This window comes from Sturnira hondurensis, unplaced genomic scaffold, assembly GCF_014824575.4.
Source record: "Sturnira hondurensis isolate 20B ecotype Veracruz unplaced genomic scaffold, ASM1482457v3 Scaffold0005543, whole genome shotgun sequence".
In the NCBI taxonomy this organism is placed as follows: Eukaryota; Metazoa; Chordata; class Mammalia; order Chiroptera; family Phyllostomidae; genus Sturnira; species Sturnira hondurensis.
The window spans coordinates 1-18,729 of NW_028078174.1; the positions used below are offsets into that span (position 1 = coordinate 1).

Sequence of the window (18,729 nt, forward strand, 5' to 3'; positions counted from 1 at the left end):
GTCCCAGATACAGGTAGGATTTTGTCACTGGGATTCACTTTGAGGGGCCGAGCCAGCTCCACTTCAGCTTACTCTTCAAGGGGACCCCCACTCACCCTGACCCATAAGGGGCCCCCCTGACTCTTTCTCCCATGTGGGCCTGATTTCACGGGTGCCAGGATGACTCAGGGGCCTAGAATCAGCACCAAGGACAGAGCCAGGTGTGGCCCCTGCTCTTTTCTCCCCCTCTGAGCTGGGCATCTTCCCCTTCATCATTTCCTCCCTGCTGATCACATGGGACCCAGTGACCTCACTGCCTGTTGAGACATGAGGCCCCTTCCTTATGTCTCCACCTTTATCCCTAGGACTGTAGGAATAAGGCCTTCTGGAACTATGTGCTGTGCTGAAATATAAAGTGAGAAATAGCAGAAGCCTGGTGGAGTCTATGTCTCCTCTGGGCTATGAGGACTCTGCTACCCAGCAGACATGAAGTTTGTCTGTGTGGAGGAGGGTCTCCAGACCCCAGCTGCTGCATGACACAGGAACAGGGGAGGCTGTGGGTGGGCCTGCCTCCTCCTGTCTCCCATAGTCCAATACATGTCCCCCAAAGGTTGTCCCTTCACACACTTTAGTGTCCTCTGTCCACACACCACCACTGAACAGACCCGCAATGGGGTGAGGCACGGAGAGGGTGGGGACCCCCCATTGTCTCCGTCTCTGTGGGGTGGGATCCCCCCATTGCCAACCTCACTGTTTCACCCTCCTTCCCATCCCAGCCCAGAGCTGTCCTGGGATGGAGTCTGCTCCCTCAGTGGACCTGGGGTGGGGGTCTCTCACCTGAGACCAGGAGCTCCAGGGGGTCACTGGGCTGTGACAGCTGGAAGGGGGAGGAGCTGTGTGAGCTGTAGCACCTGTAGGTCCCATGGTGGCCCCAGGTCACAGTGCTGATGGTGAAGTTGGCCTGAGAGGGGGCCGCTGTGTCCTGCAGACGAAGCTGCTGGGGAGGGTCCAGGGACCCCTCCCTGTGCAGGTGGAAGGTGTCAGCCCTGACCTCAGATCGACACTGCAGGGTCACGTTTGCTCCCCAGGGCACTGAGGGCCCTGGCTGGGCTGAGAGGGAGGGTTTCCTGTACTTTCCTGGGGAGAAGAGGGCTGTGATGTGCAGAGGGTCACCCCTCCCCCCATGTTCTTGTCCCTGAGCTGAGGGACCCTGTCCTTCCCCAGGGACACTGTCTGTGACTCCTGTCAGTTTCTCTCATGCATCTGGTGAGCAACTTTTATTTCTATGCCTTTCCCTCCCTCCCCTAAACCTCAGCCCCCCTCAGCTTCTCATCAAGGACCCTGACCTGGACCCCATCACCACCACTTTGACCACCGGGCCTGGCACTGAGCAGACAGTCAGGATGAGGCAGGGCAGGCTCCTCACCTGCAATCAGGATGTCCAGGGGGGCGCTGGGGGCCGACCACACATAGGAGAGGTTGTGTCCACTGTAGCACCTGTACCGGCCCCCGTGGGTGAGGTCCACAGGGCCCAGGGGGAAGCTGGGGCTGTGCTGCCCCTGGAGACGCTGCGGGGGTGTGGGCCCCTTATCCTTGGTCAGAGCGAATTTGTCTAAGCCAGGCTCTGAGTGACACTGGAGGGTCAGGCTGTCTCCAGGCAGCAGCAGGGGGCCTGGCTGGGCCGAGAGGGAGGGCTCCCTGTACACACCTGGGGAGAAGGTCATTGTCACCCAGGGGACACACACTCCCCACCCACTGGGGCTGTAGGGAGAGCTCTCACTTGTCCTCCTTAAGTCTCCCTATTGTTCTGTCCCCAGTAAACCTCTGTCACTGACCCCAATATCCCCCAGGGCTTTACTAGGCACAAGCTTAGATCAATTGTTTGGGGCACAGGAAAGAATTGAAGCCAAGTGTGGACCACCTCACCTGTGACGTCCAGGTGCAGAGGGCTACTGAGCTGTGACCAAACATTGGGGTCAGAACTGTTGGAACCATAGCATCTGTAGATCCCTCCATGGGAGGAGTTCACAGGGCCCACAGGGAAGACAGCCTGCCACCACCTTGTAGCATAGTACTTCAATTCCGATTTTCTTTGTCGGGGGGGCTCAGCCCCTCCCTCCTTCAGCAAGTGGAAAGTGTCCCATGTGGACTCTGAGCTGCACAAGAGGGACATTCTCCTTCCTGAGGCCACCATGGGGCCTGGATGGGCTGAGAGGGAGGGTGCGCTGTGCTCTCCTGAGGGAGAAGGAGGATCTGAGTTAGAGGGGACTGTCACCCCATCTTTCCCAGGTTTGTGCTGTGAGGGGTGAAGCCCCCCCTAAAGCCACACTCTGTCCCCTCCACCCTCTGAGGAGGAGCCCACAGTGGGGAGGAGACCCGGGTCCCCCTTACCTGTCACCATCAGGAACAGGGGCTCACTCCTCTTAGACAGCCTGTCCCCAGTGCTGTATGCACACTGGTACAGCCCTGTGTGCTGTGAGCTCACGGACTGAATGAGAAACCCGGTCTTGTTGCTGGAGGCCTGTGGGATCCTCACATCCAAGGGCTCAGAACTCCTCTCTTTATACAGAATGTAGCCATCCGCCTGAAGAGAACCCTGACACCAGATGGTCACAGGGCTCCCCTGTCTGACCCTGTGGCCTGGGTCAGCCCAGATGGAGGGTTTGGAGAGAACTGCTGGAAAGGAATCAGATCTGCAGGGTCGGGGGGGGGGAACTTATCCCCTCAGTTTCCCCGGCTGTCACTCCAAGGCCCCTCCCACACTGGTCACCATCAGCCCAGACCCAGTGTGTGTCCCCCAGCTGCCCAGGGGCATCATTGTGCTGAAGCAGGATCTCTGGGGGGAGGACTCACCTGCCTGGACCTGGTGCAATAGGCCCCGACACAGCCCTGGAAGAGAGGCCCTGTGAGATTTTCCTTCACCCCCCACACACAGAAGCTCCAGGCCTGCTCTGGGCCCCTGCTGAGCTGATACCTTCTCTCCTTAGAGTCTCTGCCCCCACTGAGCCTCCTGGGTCCTGGATCTGGGGGTGCAGAAGCCCCCATCCTCTCTTTTCCCCAGAACTCACCCAGACAGAGAAGAGCAATGAAGGTCAGGGTCATGACGCTGTCTGCCAGGGTTCCTAGGGGTGCAGATGACATAAAATGTCCCTGAGTTTTGCAGGACAGATGGACACACGGGGTGTACCAAGGTCCCGGCTTTGTGTAACAAGTCACAGTTTCTTCCTCAGCCGCCACCTGCCCTCCCTGAGGGGTGGTGCAGGAGACAGCAGGTTCTGGCACCATGGAGACCAGATCCGAGTCAGCAGACCCCACACGTCCTGCACCCACCTCATGTGGCACCCAGATCCGGAGGGTGGCACCTGTCCTGGAACATGAGGGCAGAGGACGCTGGGCAGGACACAGGAGCAGCCCAGTTCCTGTCATACTTCTGATTCTGCCTGTTTTACAACCCATGTAACCGTGGGCAATTCACTTCCTTTTCCCGAGACAACATAAACGCAATGTTCCTTCCGGCCTTTCTCCATCCCGGAAACTGTCCAACATTTCCTGAGCAGGTGCCCAATCTAGGCATCAAGTTCACAGGGGAAGGTGACCGACTCCTCCCCTGGGCACACCCAGGGCTGGTTAGTGACACCAGACAGTACAAATATGTAGGCAATGGATGATGTGGATGTTGTGTTGGTAAGTTTCAGAGGAGGAGGAAAATGGAGCACAGAGAGACTCCATAACAGGTGGACGCCATGGAGTGTGGGGACCTGCAGGTGAGGGAGGGATCAGACACACCAGGGGTCAGCACAGGAGGGTCAGAGGACCCTTGACCAGGAAGAGGCTGATTATTGGCAGAGCTGTGAGTCACCAGGCTGTGCTGGGCCCCTGCTCCCTGGGGCCCCTGCTCCCTGCAGGGACTCCTGGGTTTGATCTTTCAGGAACGGGAACACTTTTCAGTAAAGGAATGAGTGAGCAGGTTGCTGCTTTGTGAAGATGACGTTCTGTGGGAATAGGCTGCAGGAGTGAGGACTGGATGATAAACTGGGATAAAACTCCAGCCCTCATCTAACACGAGGTAATGAGCTGATCAGTACTCTGTGTGGTTTATGAGAATTTCTCCCGAAACCCAACACACATCCCAGAACACAAATACCATTGAAGTTGAGCGAGAAAATGTGGGGACATTTCCCTGTCATTATATTGGTCTAGGAGGTGTGTAGAGTGTGTTCTGTTCTGATGGGCTCAGGGGGTGCCCATGACAGGCCCAGTGTGGCCATGAGTCTGGGGAGGGGAGGTGGGCACTGGGAAGGGTCTGCTTTGTAGGACCAGTTGGCTCTGCTTGGGGTGGAGAGGTCAGCTCAGCCTCATCTCCAATGACATGGACCAGCAGGTGCCCCCACTTGGCTGGGCTGGAGTGAGGTGGGGACCTGTGGCAAGACTTTGTGCAGGGAGGGTCTGTGACAGGTAAGTTCAGGTGCATGGGAGTGAAACCCCTCAGCTGGGAGTGAGGGTCCTCGGGGGACCAGAGAGGAGGCTGATGACGTCACACCCACACAATGTCCTGGGTCTTCATGTGAGTGTGACTGTGGAGGGGAAGTGCATCCCACAAACAGGGTCTCAGGGTCAGAGCTGTGGGTGCGTTAATCATGTGGGGGGAAGAGAAGAAAGAGCTGAGGGCACATCTGTGCTCTGCCTGGGTGGCCTGGGAAGCCAATGGAGCTGTGTGAGGACTGACCACCCACTGAGGGGCTGGAGGCCTGGGGAAGGATTACAACATGGTCACCTGACCCACTGCAAGAGCCACCCACTCTCCTGGTTGGTGTGTGGTTTGGACTCTCCGTCCCACTTCCCCTCTCTGACTTCCTCATCTCTGTGAGCAGGAGACCTTCTCTCCATCTGTCCCATCCAGGCCCCTGAGCACGTCTGCCTCCTCACTGCCCTGCTCTGTGAGGGTAACCCTGCAGCTGACCCTGGTCACTCCGTCTCCATGTGCTGGGCAGTAGCAGCAGTTGCAGACAATTCAGGGATTTTAATCTAAGGCGAGGGGAAACATAATTGGCCATGCATTCTGAGCCAGTCACTTCCCTCTCCCTTTGCCCTCATTGCAGACAAGGCTGGAAGCTCAGCTCTCACGGGGGTTGTGAGGGTCAGCAGAGCCTGAGACGTGGAGAGGCCCCAGCTGTTTCTGGCCCTGATTAAGATGCAGACGGGAGAGACTTGAAGGAGGAAGGGCTACCCGGAAGCCAAATACATATCCCCCAGGCCCTCAGGGGGCATCATTATCTACAGGGCATCCTGGGTTGAATGGCAGGTGAGCCCAGACTGAGGGGAGACAGGAAGGATGCTGCTCGTCCTGGATCCTGGACTCACCACACTCAGGAGTGAGGGTGGGAATTCCACCAGGGGCTGAGCCTGAGCCCTGGGCACTGAGGGCACCTCGGACCTGGTGGGAGTCCCACCTCCCATGAAAATGCCTGGGGACCTGACCACTTCTAAGGCCAAAAGGATCCACAGGGAACCATGGCCATACACTTGCATTTCTTTCTAATGATGTAAATTCATGTAACATAGATCTGATCCTTTTAAAATACAGAATTTATGAAAATGTAGTCAACACACAGTGTCTGAACCACCACTTTTATGTTGTTTTAATAAGAAATTTGTATGACCCTGCCTCCAAATTCCACAAAGCCTTCAGGCTCCCATCTCTGCTCCTCGTCAGCCCCCGACCAGCCCACCTGACTCCCGTCTCTGTGGGTGTCCTCCTCCTGGACACTTCACACAAACGCAGTCACAGAAGACGTGATCTTTTCTGTGTGGCTCCTGTCACTCAGCTGCAGACTGTTGACGTTCCCCCACCAGGTAGCAGGTGTCGGTACTTTGTTTTTATGGCTTAAAAACCCTCCCGGGTTATGAAGACACCACATTTGTTTGTGTGAGTGGGATCCAGCATGAAGGGGTGTGTGGCTGGGAACCCAGACCAGCCATGTGGGGCGGCCCCTCCTGTCACAGGGGGAGAACAGAAGGACAGTCAAGGGGAGTCAGTGAGGATGAGGAGGGGCAGCTCCACAGTGGGAAGGAGGAGGGGTCTCCACAGGAACATGGCTCACATTTCCTGCCCCCAAATCTCGTCTGCCAGATCTGCTCCCCTGGACACATCAGCAGTTTCCCCACCTGTGGTCAGACTGTCCTTCACCTCCTCCTGGGCCATCAGACGGGCCCCATGGCTCCCCCCTCTGAATGGTGCCCTGTCCCCTCTGTTCACGCCCTGGCTGCCGCCTGGGCCATTCTCTCGCTGTCTCGAGCCTGAAGCAGCAGCACCCCGAGGACCACCAGGACCGATCCAGCCACTCCCACGCAGATCAGGTTCTCCATTGTGTAGTCTTTGGCTTGGAAGGCTGCAAAATGTGGAGTCAGAGGTCAGCCTGGTCAGGCAGCCCCAAATCTCCAGGACTCTGGTGTCCCCCCTGGACCTCCCCTCTCCTTGATGTCAGCGTCCCTGGGACACCTGACTCCAGTTCTGGCTCCCAGCCACCATGGCAAGAGCGAGCTGTGCCCAGGAGCTCCCGAGTAGTGGGAAAAAAATGCTCTCAGTTCAGGAACAATTTAGACATCCCACATTCTCCTCATGTGGGGGCCCCAGTCCACGGAGGAGGGGTGGTGTCAGGGGCTCCTGAGTGGCAGGTGCACAAAGGGGTGAACGTCTGGGGCAGCGTGTCCTTCCCCCCACTCTCTGGGGTCTGCTGTTGAATCATTCTCTGGCAATTTTCATCTATTCATTCTTTCCTTAGTTCATTTTTTATGATGACGAAACCTACCATGGTAGGTAGAGTTACCAGATGAAAAACATGAGCATGTGGATGAATATTGGTAGGTATATTGCAGATGCATACATTGACTATCAATATTAGGGAAAATACAGGGTTCACAGTTGTGAATTCATGAAATAGTTATTCATTTTGTTACTAGTATTAATTATTGTATGATTTTTTTTCCACAAACAACTTTAAACTTCCTTTTGTCCCACCCTGTCTAGGTGCATTTTATGGAGTGTAGTATAAAATGTCGTATAGAATGAGTCTGTACATAGAGTTACACACATGTCCACTCTTAGATGAATACTAAGTTATATATCATCATCTATGCCTATATAGATGTGTGCTGTACCAATATTTATTATGTGTGCGTGTACGGAAATAGAGGGAGACAGAGAAAGAGACTTGAGATGAACAGGTGATAAGGAGGCAGGTCCCCAGAAGGGTCTAGCCTGGTCTTTGATGGGGAATGAAGTCTCCTCTGTGGGATGGAGGGAGGGGGCAGAGGAGAAGGGGGGCTGGGCCTCGGGGCCTGGGAACACGGAGTCAGAGGTCCAGTGAGGGGCCCGAAGGGGCAGACCTGTCACTTTCTCTCTCCTTTCGGACAAACCCTAGGAAGTGTGGCAGGATTTCATGGATGGACAGCTAACCATGTGATTTTTACCCCAAACCACGCCCTCCACACACTGCTTATTGACGCCACCAACCAAGGGATCTCACAGTTGTGGTTTTCACAGTTCGAGGAACAGAGAAGTTGCCCCAAGTTGTGGTGTTTTGTGAGAACCAAATGTGGGAAATTACGGGCATCTGCTTCCCCATCTTGGTATGGAAAACAAGATGTAAAAACGTTATTCACTTATATTCTAATTCCAAAGATCCACGGAAAAATTCCAAATATCAGCTCACACCATTCAGAAAATGCACATGGAAAAATAAATGTTACTCATTTGCATTGATATCCAAGTGGTTGAAAGCAGGAAGCCTTTAGAATGTGTTTCCTGTGGTTATGAATAGAGGGAAAAGGTAATTTTTAGGAAATGTGTGTATCTGTCAGTAAAAAAAAAAACCCATTCCCGATAAAATCCTAAGGAAATCAGAAACCATATTGAAACATAAAGGTGCATAGTGCATTCCATATAAAATACAAACATCTTAATGAGTTTGCCTTGAAATAATTTGGGTTATGAGTGAAACTTTTTCAGAGGTAAAGCTCGGACCATTTTACTTGGTCATTTCATCATGTGGAATCTGCAGTGGGAAAAATAGGTATACAGCGTACAATAAGTGATGTGACCTTTGACTTGTGCTTATTATAATTTTCTCAGTGTTTCAGAGAGGGCAACTGAAAAACAACCCAAAGGGAGAGAATTTTAGGAAGTTATAGTGGTGAGGAAATAAATATGCCCTAACCAATAGCTTTCCCAGGGGTACTTGCTACTATTTAGACTGTATGAAGGAATCAGACCGCTTACATACAAATTACATTCTTAGATATGCGGTTCTGAAAGTCAGCTATACATTTTCTCAGTTTTACAAATATCTATCAAGTGCTTCTGAAGTTCGCTAAAACCTCATTTGAAATGTGTGTAATACAAAGATTTCATAGTAATAATAAGCTATTTTCTCCAACAGATGTCTGGATTTAGCCTTCCCTATGAAACTAGGAACAGCATTATAGACATTTGAACGTTGATCACATATACTGTCAATTAAACTGCTGCTCTGTACACTGCAGCGCTGCCCAAAAGTCCTCAGAAAGGAGCAGGAACAGACAGGGGCCCCCAGAACCACGGAGCAGACAGGGGAGCCCTCAGCGTGGGCGGGAGCCCCCAGCTCCTCCTGAGCCTGGCACAGCCCCTCCTCACTCTCAGGTGAGCACTGAGTGCTGGAGGCTCCAGGTGAGCCCAGAGGCCTGCAGAGCTGAGCTCCCAGGGGAGGGGGGACCCCAGGGGCTCAGACTCTGAGATGAAGCTGCAGAAGGTAAGTGGGCGGGGGGGCATCTGTCCTCTCTGCTCAGTCTAATCACCTTTCTCCTCACTTCTCACACCCCTCCCTCCTCCCTCCTTGCTCTTTCTCTCTGCTGAGATTCAGAACAGGGGGCTCAGGGGTGGGAGGCCCGGTCTGTTTCCACTTCTCAGCAGCTGGACCCCCTCTGTGGAACCTCTACATTCCTCATATATCTCTGCTCCTGAATCTTCTAGGGACAGGGCCCAGAGAGGAGGGAGCACAGACAGGACGAGGTCAAGGGTCTTACCTGAGACCAGGAGCTCCAGGGGGTCGCTGGGCTGTGACAGCAGGTAGGGGCTGCTGTGGTTTGTGCTGTAGCACCTGTAGGTGCCCCCGTGGGCCGAGGTCACAGGACCCATGGAGAACTCTGCCTGGTGCTGCTGAGCTCGGAACTGTGATCTTAGACGCAACGGGGGATTGGCTGCCCCCTCCTTTGTCAGAAAGAAAGTGTCCCTCCAGCTCTGTGACTGACACACCAGGGTCACATTCTCTCCTGACGCCACTGTGGGGCCCGGCTGCACCGAGAGGGAGGGTCTGTCAGAGGACCATCCTAGAGAGAGGGGGGCAGGTGAGGGGCTGCTGCCCACCATGTTCTGACCTGAGAGTCACCAGGCCCCTCTCTGAGGACCCTCCTCTCTGTCTGTCTCTGTTTTCTCTGAGTCTCCCCCTCCCCCTCCCATCACCTATTTCTCTGTCTCTTTCCCTGGGGACCCATCACCCCTTATCCTGGCCATCACTATCTCCGACCCCCAGCAGGGCCTGAGCAGACCCTGGGTCCCTGACTGAACCCATGGGATCTAGGATTGCCACCAGGATGTCCAGGGGGTCACTGGGGGCCAACCACTTGGAGGAGAGGCTGTCCACCATAGCACCTGTACTGGCCCCCGTGTGAATTGCTCACAGTGTCAGAGAAGGTCCCCCTCTGTCAGGGGACCTGCAGGTCCCCACATCCCATGGCGTCCACCCGTATGGAGTCTCTCTGTGCTCCATTTTTCTCCTTCTCTGATATGGGGAAGTTGGCCAGAGGCAGCCCAGCCTGGGGCTGCAGGACAGAGCTCTGGGGGAGGTCCTGTCCCCCTTCCTAGGACAGAGCAAATCTGTCACAGCCAATGTCACAGCAACACTGGAGGGTCAGCTTCTGTCCAGAGGCCACAATGGGGCCCTGCTGGGTCAAGAGGGAGGGCGTCCCTGAGCCACCTGCAGGGACCAGATGGGCGTGACAGGGCTCCTCCTCCCATGAACTGTCCTCCTGGCCTGGCCCCCAGGCCCCCCTGTCTCTCTCTGTGTCTCTGGTCCAGGAGCCCTTGTGCCCCCCTCACCCCACCTTTCACATGGGGCTCCCCGTCTAATAAAGACCCCAGGAACCTGTCTAGTGCCTAAACTGTGGATAGGTNGACCCTGGGTCCCTGACTGAACCCATGGGATCTAGGATTGCCACCAGGATGTCCAGGGGGTCACTGGGGACCAACCACTTGGAGGAGAGGCTGTCCACCATAGCACCTGTACTGGCCCCCGTGTGAATTGCTCACAGTGTCAGAGAAGGTCCCCCCCTGTCAGGTCCCCACATCCCATGGCGTCCACCCATATGGAGTCTCTCTGTGCTCCATTTTTCTCCTTCTCTGATATGGGGAAGTTGGCCAGAGGCAGCCCAGCCTGGGGCTGCAGGACAGAGCTCTGGGGGAGGTCCTGTCCCCCTTCCTAGGACAGAGCAAATCTGTCACAGCCAATGTCACAGCAACACTGGAGGGTCAGCTTCTGTCCAGAGGCCACAATGGGGCCCTGCTGGGTCAAGAGGGAGGGCGTCCCTGAGCCACCTGCAGGGACCAGATGGGCGTGACAGGGCTCCTCCTCCCATGAACTGTCCTCCTGGCCTGGCCCCCAGGCCCCCCTGTCTCTCTCTGTGTCTCTGGTCCAGGAGCCCTTGTGCCCCCCTCACCCCACCTTTCACATGGGGCTCCCCGTCTAATAAAGACCCCAGGAACCTGTCTAGTGCCTAAACTGTGGATAGGTCCAGTTTAAGACTTCTTTACCTGCGACCAGGAGCTCCAGGGAGTCACTGGGCTCTGACCACACGTGGGGTGTCTTCCCGTAACAACCGTAGCATCTGAACCTCCATCTGTGGTTGGCAGTCACGGGGCCCACAGGGAACAGGGCTTGCACCTTCCCAGTTGGGTATCGCTGTGAGTCCAGGGTCCAGGAGATCCTGCCTTTTCCTTCACTGGTCAGAATGAACCTGTCAAATTCTTCCCTCGAGTCACACAAGAGGGTCACATTCCCTCCTGAGGTCACCACAGGGCTGGGCAGGGCTGAGAGGCTGGGTTTGTTGTAGGCTCCTAGGAGAGGAGGAGGCAGAATGTTAAATGGGGCTCACACCTCCCTCATGTCCCCCAGGGCTGGGCTGTGAGGGGGAGACCCCCTGAGAGCATCCCCCTTCCTGAGGGCAGAGCCTGAGGCTGGGACCCCTGAGTGTCCCCTCACCTGTCACCACCAGGTCCAGAGGGTCACTGAGCTCTGACCAGCCAGTGGAGCTGAGATAGGAGCAGTAATATCTCCCTGCAGAGTACTCTGTTGTGTAGGTGATGGAGAACTTGGCTTTGTTCCCAGGATCCAGTGGCTTCTGCCTATCCCAAGGCTTTGAGATCCCCTCTTTATACAGACGGTAGTCCTTAGCCTCCAGGATCCCTTGACACCAAATGGTCACTGAGCTCCCCCAGGGGATTACAGAGCTTGGCTCAGGCCAGAGGGTTGGTTTGTGGAGGGTCCCTGAAAGAAATGAAGGGCTGAGTCCGAACATTACCTACCCCAGTGCCCAGCTCCCGGCCCCCCAACATCTCAGATGTCCCTCATCTCTCTTCCCAGAACTGCTGTTCATCATCCCCAACTTCCTAGGGGAAGCCCTCATGTCCCCAGTGGGGAATGACACCTGGGAGCCATGGGGACAGACTCACCTGCCTGCACTGGAGTCCTCAGGCCCAGGCTCAGCCCTGCAAGAGAGCCCCTGTGAGAGATTTGCCCTGAGTCCTGAGCAGAGCCCTCCTCCCCAGGAGCCTCCTGAGCCCTGGGGTCCTGACAGAGCAGGGCTTCCCCTCCCCCCTCACATCTCACCGAGGCAGAGCAGGGCCGTGAGGGTGGGGGGCATGGTGTCTCCTCTGTGAACTCAGCTGTGCAGGAGAAAGACAACTCAGTGTCCTACGGTGGATAGATGCAGAATGTGGTCACCGGGAGGCTGACTGTCACTGTCACAGGGCTGTCACATCAGCAGCCCCTCAGGAAAAGGGATAGTGTCCCCCCAAGGGTCCGACTCTCATTCTCATGAAGGACAATCCCACTCTACTTTTCCTGAGATGCCCCTTGCAGGTGAGGTGACCCAGGGCACGTTTTTCCAGATCAGAGTCTGTCTCACGGGGTCCCGTTCCCCCTTAGTATGGCATCAGCATCTCCTTAGTGGGTCCTCCCCATGGACAGGGTCATCCAGGCTCTGCAGATGCTTCAGAAAGATGGGGGTCCCTGTGCCTGCAGAGCTCAGCTCATCAGAGACACAGTCCCCTCCTCACTGTGCAGTTCAGGTGAGTGTCACTGTGACAATGAGCACCAAGGACAGACACAGCAAAATGAGAGAAGGACACACGTAACTTTCCCTGGCCCCAGAGTGTGGCTTTTTTGCTATCCCAGCCACCCTCACCGATTTCTCATTTTTTCTTAACAACAGCATCCACTCACCTTCCTGGGGACAAGTCTCTGAGTGACCCCTGTACCCTCAGGGCCCTTGTTTCCTGGTTCTAACCTCCTCCTTGTGCTGTGGTCCTTTCTTCAAGCTTCGGGAAACATTGATTTGGGTTAGAGTCCTGATTTCTCCTTCAGCAGATACTTATTTAAATGCTCCTCATCCTATGTCCATGTGTCCTTGAGTGGTGATGTCCAGTCCCTGCCTCAGTCTCCTCATCTGGATCCTGTTGTCCCAAAGCCCAGTCCCCACAGAGGCTGGGGGTCAGTGGTGCTGGTTCGTGGCAGGGAGACTTCCATTTCCAGACCAGAAGAGGACGTGAGGGGCTGGGACATGAGAGGATCAAGGTGTCCAGGGTCAAGGGCAGGATTGTTTCATCCACACCAGACGTTGTCTGCTCTGAATACCAACCAAGTAAAGCTACTCACAATAGCTCTAAAGTATGTAAGCTCACACATGTGCAGAAATGAGAAATGAAAGTTTCCCACAAGGAGGGAACCACAGTGGAGAACAGAGACTGAAAGTGAGAGGCCTCCTATGACCGGGACCATTCAAGGGTCATAGGAAGGGGCTTTCCAGCTGAGTGGACAGAGGAGGGTCCCAGGTCCTCACAGGAAGAGGAGTCAGGGAGCAGGGGAAGGCTGGAAGTGTGGTCCCTGCCCTGTGTTTCTGTGTGGGCCTCTGGGATGTCTCGCCACTCGCCCAAGTTCATGGTCAGCAGTGAGCAGTTTGCCTTGTGTGTCCGGAAACAGACTGAGTCCAGTATGTCAGCCCTGGGTGTCTGTCTCATGTGTGTGTGTGAGGTTCTCATTGTAACAGCCCTGGAGGGCAGAACGCTGAGCAGGTGCTGAGTCTGAGAGGGTGCAAGGCATGAGGCAGGGGCAGCTGCCACAGCCCCTGGTCAGCCTGACTTTCAGGACAGCCCCTGAGAATCTGTGGGAGACCAGGTGTGTGAGGGCAGAGACTCCTACCAGAGTGGACAGTGGAGAAATCCTAGTGATGACAGACAGAGCTATGGGCACCATCTACTGACACTGGGGACTGTCACACCCAATGATAGAGAGTGAGAAGGAAAGTATGAGAGCAATGGAAGATGACCATGTGTACGTACCTGAAAAATAAAGGGAGAATTCAAATTTTGAGCAAATAATATGCATTGTTTTATGTAGATGACTGTAATGAGTTAGGAACCTTAGAGATGAGAAAGCCCAACGATGGACACATAGAAATAATTCTTCCCATCAAGGATGAGACAGGGCTGGAGGGCCATTTAGACAGTGGAGCACAATACAGAGGCAATTTCTAGAATGCAGCCTAGAGAGACCAGAAGTAATTACTGAAGGTATTTGGGGACTAGAGTAAAGAGGGTAGACGTCATATCTCTGGTGTCAGAAAGAAAGGAAGTGAGCGTGACATTTAGTAACAGCTGGAGATGTGAATAATCCCATATTTACCAAGATGAAGAGAGACCAATCTAGTGTTAGGGAGCAGGTGTATCAAACTGAAATCTGCATCTTGACTTTTTGTGCTTATCGAAGATAATGAAGGTGAAATAAAAACCCAAGAACATATCCTACACCCAATTTTACACATCAGAAATGGTTAATTTTAGGCCCTGTCTGGGTCGCTCAGTGGGTTAGAGCATCATCCCAATATCCAAGGCTGTGGGCTTCATCCCCAGTCAGGGCACACAAACAAGCAGCCAATGGATGCACCAGGAAGTGGGTCAACAATCCATGTTTCTCTCTCCCTCTCTCTGCCCCACCTCTCAAACCAATCAATAAAATATATTTTTAAATGGTTGATTTGATTTAAATGTGAATTTCAACTCCAAAAGAAAATTGTGGAGCCCTGGCATGGGGTCCTAGCAAGTCCCAAAATTGCTTCCTAGAAGAAGTGCCCATCACCATAGTGACAAGCTCGCTGGGATCAGACCTCCTCATAGCAAAGAGTGACAGCAGAGGACAGTGGGGACACACCTTCCAGCAGCAGAGCGTTAGTGAAGACTGTACACAATCTTGTGTGTACAATGAACCCCTAATGGGGCTCATTAGGTTTAAGGGAGAAGGTGAACGTGTCAGTCGGGCCAGTCCCTAAGCAGGAACCTGTGTGTCCTCCCAACCCTGCCCAGTGAGGCTGTGTATCCAGGAGAGAGAACAGATTTCCCTTCAGGGAGCCTTAACCACAGGGGATGTGTTTTCTCTCTGAGGAGTTGAATCACACACTTTAATTAAAATAAGAATGTGTTCCTATTTCCTTTATAAAGCAAATGAGCCTGAAACAAGGCTTTTCCAGAGAAGCAAGTTTTTAGATATTTTCACATTTTCACACTTGGTGAAAGGAATAGAAAGTCATTTAATTCAGTTAGAAGAACAATGACACCAAACTGGATGAAGTGAGATGCAAGAGTGAGGAAAAAAGGCCAAAAAATCCAAAAACATATTTTTAATCTATGTGGTGACCCAGAAACTTATATATTTGATGTCAACTTTATTGAGAAAATAAAACTTATTTTTAAGTATATTTTATTAATTTTGCCATTACTGTTGTCTTATTTCCCTTGTTCATTCCCCTCCACCCTACACACCCCCTCCTTCCCATTCCCCCCCTTTAGTTCATGTCCATGTGTCACAAGTTCTTTAGCTTCTACATTTCCCTACTATTCTTGCCTTCCCCCTGTCAATTTTCTACCCACCGTCTATGCTACTTATTTGTATCTTCTCCCCCCTTCTCCTGCTCCCACTCCCCTGTTGCTAACCCTCCTTGTGATCTCCATTTCTATGGTTCCGCTCCTGATCTAGCTGTCCTCTTAGTTTGCTTTTGTTTTAGGTGTGGTTGTTAATAACTGTGAGTTTGCTGTCCTTTCACTGTTCATATTTTTTATCTTCTTTTTCTTAGATAAGTCCCTTTAACATTTTATATAATAAGGGCTTGGTGATGATGAACTCCTTGAACTTGACTTTATCTGAGAAGCACTTTATCTGCCATTCCATTCTAAATGAAAGCTTTGCTGGATAGAGCAGTCTTGGATGTGGGTCTTGGGATTTCATGACTTGGAATACTTCTTTCCAGCCCCTTCTTGCCTGTAAGGTCTCTTTTGAGAAATCCGCTGACAGTCTGATGGGTACTCCTTTGTAGGTGACTGTCCCTTTATCTCTTGCAGAGAAATATCTCTTATCTACTTCTAGAATTCTCTCCTTCATCTGAATTTTGGCTAATGTAATTATGATGTGCCTTGGTGTGTTCGTCCTTGGGTCCACCTTCTTTGGCACTCTCTGAGCTTCCTTGACTTCCTGGAAGTCTACTTTCTTTACCATATTGGGGAAGTTCTCCTTTATTATTTGTGCAAGTACATTTTCCACTTGTGGCTGTTCCTCTTCTCCTTGTGGTACCCCTATATTTCAGATGTTGGAACATTTAAAGATGTCCTGGAGGTTCCTAAGCCTCTCCTCATTGTTTTGAATTCTTGTTTCTTCATTCTTTTCTGTTTGGTTGTTTCTTTTTTCCTTCTGGTCCACTCCCTTGATTTGAGCCCCAGTTTTGTTTCCAACACAATTGGTTCCCCGTGCATTTTGCTTCACTACATTTAGTGTAGCCTTCATTTTTTCATCCAATTTGCAACTAAAATCTACCAGTTCTGTGAGCATCCTGATAACCAGTGGTTTGAACTGTGCATCTGATAGGTTTGCTATGTCTTGATCGCTTAGAAGTATTGGCTCTGGGGCTTTGAGCTGTTCTTCTCTTAAGCCATAATGTTTTGTTCTGTTCACACCTGTTACACAGGAAGGACGAAAGCTTAGGTGTTCACCAGGGCAGGTCAACCCAGTTGTTGGGTTTTGACTGGGGGTGGGGTCAAGGAGGGAGCAATGGTGTTTGTTCTGCTCTCTCTTGTACTTTGGTCTCGTCTGCCACTTCCCACAAGCAAATTGGGCCCTTCTGGTGCTGGTTCCCGGATGGGTGGGCTTGTGTACATTCTAGAGTTTAGTAGTAATTGCGACCTGAGACCTGTTTGTCTCTGCAATGAACTCTCCTGTGAGGCTGGAAGCGTCTCCCGGCACCTCAACCCCTGAAAGTTTTTCCAATCGGTGCTTTTAGGCTTTAATTTTCATCATTGGGGCCCTGGGTTGCATGGTTGTCTCACCACTCGTTTTTTGCCTGGTTTATCTGTGCGTGAATGTGTGTCTTTGGTCAGCCAGCCACCTCGCGCCCTCACTGGATCAGCCTGTTGGCACCCCATCCCTGGGATCTGCCAACCACTGACGGCAGGCCTGTGTCAGTCTGACAGCCAATGTATCTGACAGCTTTTTCCTGCTGCAACCCCTCTCCGCCAGCTGTCGACTTTGCCCCTCTTACCGGTCTGGATGAATGGTTCCTTGTTGTTGGACTTTGGTACAGTTCAATTTTCTGCCTGTTTTGGTTGTGTTTTTGTTTCCAAATCTTTGTTGTCCTTAAACTGCGTTGCCTGAGGAAGTACAGTATTTCTACCTACACCTCCATTCTGGCTGGAAGTCTGAAAAATAAAACTTATTATAAAAGAAGGAAAGGAGGCCATGTGCTACATGGATGTATTGGAAGGACAAGGGAAATAAACAATCACAAAACATCAAAACAAAATAAAAATGACACACAGTTTTTTCAACCTCACCAGAATTACTACTAACCTATAGAAAAACCGTCATCCAGAACTTTCTGCATTCGAGGTGAACAGGAGTCTCACAACTAAGGATTAAAGAAGAAGCCACCTGGAGACTCAGAGACCTGAAGTGGGCTGGTCCCACACCCGCATGTGGCAGACTGAAGTCAGGAGGAAGAGCTACTGAGTCTGAGGGCTGCTTAAGTCTCAGGCAGTTCCACTTACTGGACCCACATGTAGACTTACTCAGACTCACTTTCTCTGAGCTCCGGCCCTGGGGCAGCAGCTTGAAAGAAACCAGGGACACACAAGGATGAACTGAGTTGTCTGACCTCAGGGCAAGAGGTAGGGGGCAGGTCTCTGCCAACAGAAGTAGTGACACGGGATACGGTTCCTTCCATGAGCCCTCCCTACACACAGCTGGCAGGCAGGTGTCCTAGCTGAGCGTCTATCTACCTGTCTAACATTCTTCCTTCCACCCTGGTGACTCCCTGAGACCCCACCACAAACAGCTTGTAAGCCCCCCCAAGCTTTCCGTTGTGGCTTTTCCATACGAATGGGCTCTGTTGCCTCACGCTTCACACTTCCCTGAAAACACTCAAACCAGTAGTACACGAACCCTCATCAGTGTCTTTGTGAGTGATGCCCATGTACAATATTCTCCAAGGTGGGTATTCAAAGGTACAGCTGTGTGTCTCTACGTGGGTGAGTGTAATGTATCCACTCAATGGGTGACTCTAACTTGCACTCCTACACGGGATGCATTAGAATTCCATCTGCTCAGTGTTCCCTCCCTGAAGGGATAGAAGGGTTTTCCCCTGGGCACCGTGTCTGCATGCGTTGGGACTGTGGTCTTGTGTTTTCACAGAAATGGTGCCACGACACTGAGGGAGAACTAATCATGAAAGGGCAGGCAGCGGAGGCACACTGTGGGGCTAACTGGTGTCACTGGTGCCCCCCATTGGCTCGTACTGCCTGTGAGAGTCAGTGTGTGTTTCACACCCCAGCTCTGCATCAGGACCTCTCAGGGACACCTTGAACTTGGCCACGAGGGGACCATGGATACCAGAAATGGGAAAATGCTGAGAACCAGTGTTTTATTAAGGGGAATTCACTGGGACGACATGAGCAATAGAATCATAGAGATCTCAATGTACAATTCTCTAATACATTATCTGGATACTGCACTGTGGTTTTAACAGTGGGGTTTCCCAGGCAATCCCTTCAAACCAACACATATTGATTTCCCCGAGGCTGGAGTGTCTGCATTGGTTGGAGCATCATCCCATAACCAAAACTTTGTTGTTTTCGTTCCCTGTCCGGGCACATACCTAGACTGCAAGTTCAATCACCTGTCCAGGCATGTATGGGGCGACCAATCAATGTTCGTTTCTCACAACGCTGTTTCTCTTTCTCTCTTCTGTCTCTCCAACAAAGCAATGTCAATATCTTCCAATGAAGAGGAAAAAAGTCTTGACTCCATGTGAGGAGGTTCTGGGGAAAGTCCCCAGGTGCCATCTGGGGAAAGGTGAAGGCAGGTGGGGTCCTTAGTGGCTGTTGTGGCATCATTTTGGATTTAT

The 18,729-nt window shown here is 52.4% G+C and overlaps 2 protein-coding genes across 5 annotated transcripts in view; both read right to left on the bottom strand.

Annotated features, from left to right (window-relative positions):
• Nucleotides 1-241: 241 nt before the first annotated feature.
• Nucleotides 242-18,729, bottom strand: part of LOC118987927 (leukocyte immunoglobulin-like receptor subfamily A member 6) — a 60,681-nt gene continuing 42,193 nt past the window's right edge. The window contains 5 exon segments of the mRNA XM_037047269.1: nucleotides 242-634; nucleotides 9,040-9,326; nucleotides 9,562-9,664; nucleotides 10,285-10,325; nucleotides 10,414-10,606. Coding sequence (XP_036903164.1) covers nucleotides 453-634; nucleotides 9,040-9,326; nucleotides 9,562-9,664; nucleotides 10,285-10,325; nucleotides 10,414-10,606 — 806 coding nt within the window. The 3' untranslated portion in view covers nucleotides 242-452.
• Nucleotides 773-18,729, bottom strand: part of LOC118987925 (leukocyte immunoglobulin-like receptor subfamily A member 5) — a 43,523-nt gene continuing 25,566 nt past the window's right edge. The window contains exons 1-5 of one of the 4 annotated variants that reach the window (XM_037047264.1): nucleotides 3,309-3,430; nucleotides 3,048-3,135; nucleotides 2,833-2,868; nucleotides 1,406-1,687; nucleotides 773-1,116 (exon numbers count right to left, since the gene is read on the bottom strand). In XM_037047264.1, the coding sequence (XP_036903159.1) occupies nucleotides 788-1,116; nucleotides 1,406-1,687; nucleotides 2,833-2,868; nucleotides 3,048-3,135; nucleotides 3,309-3,314 (741 nt within the window). In that variant the 5' untranslated portion in view covers nucleotides 3,315-3,430 and the 3' untranslated portion in view covers nucleotides 773-787. Of the gene's footprint in view, nucleotides 1,117-1,405; nucleotides 1,688-2,832; nucleotides 2,869-3,047; nucleotides 3,136-3,308; nucleotides 3,431-5,592; nucleotides 6,369-10,822; nucleotides 11,126-11,270; nucleotides 11,556-11,740; nucleotides 11,777-11,897; nucleotides 12,138-18,729 lie in introns of those variants that run through there. The other 3 variants (XM_037047263.1, XM_037047261.1, XM_037047265.1) reach the window with 3 other exon arrangements.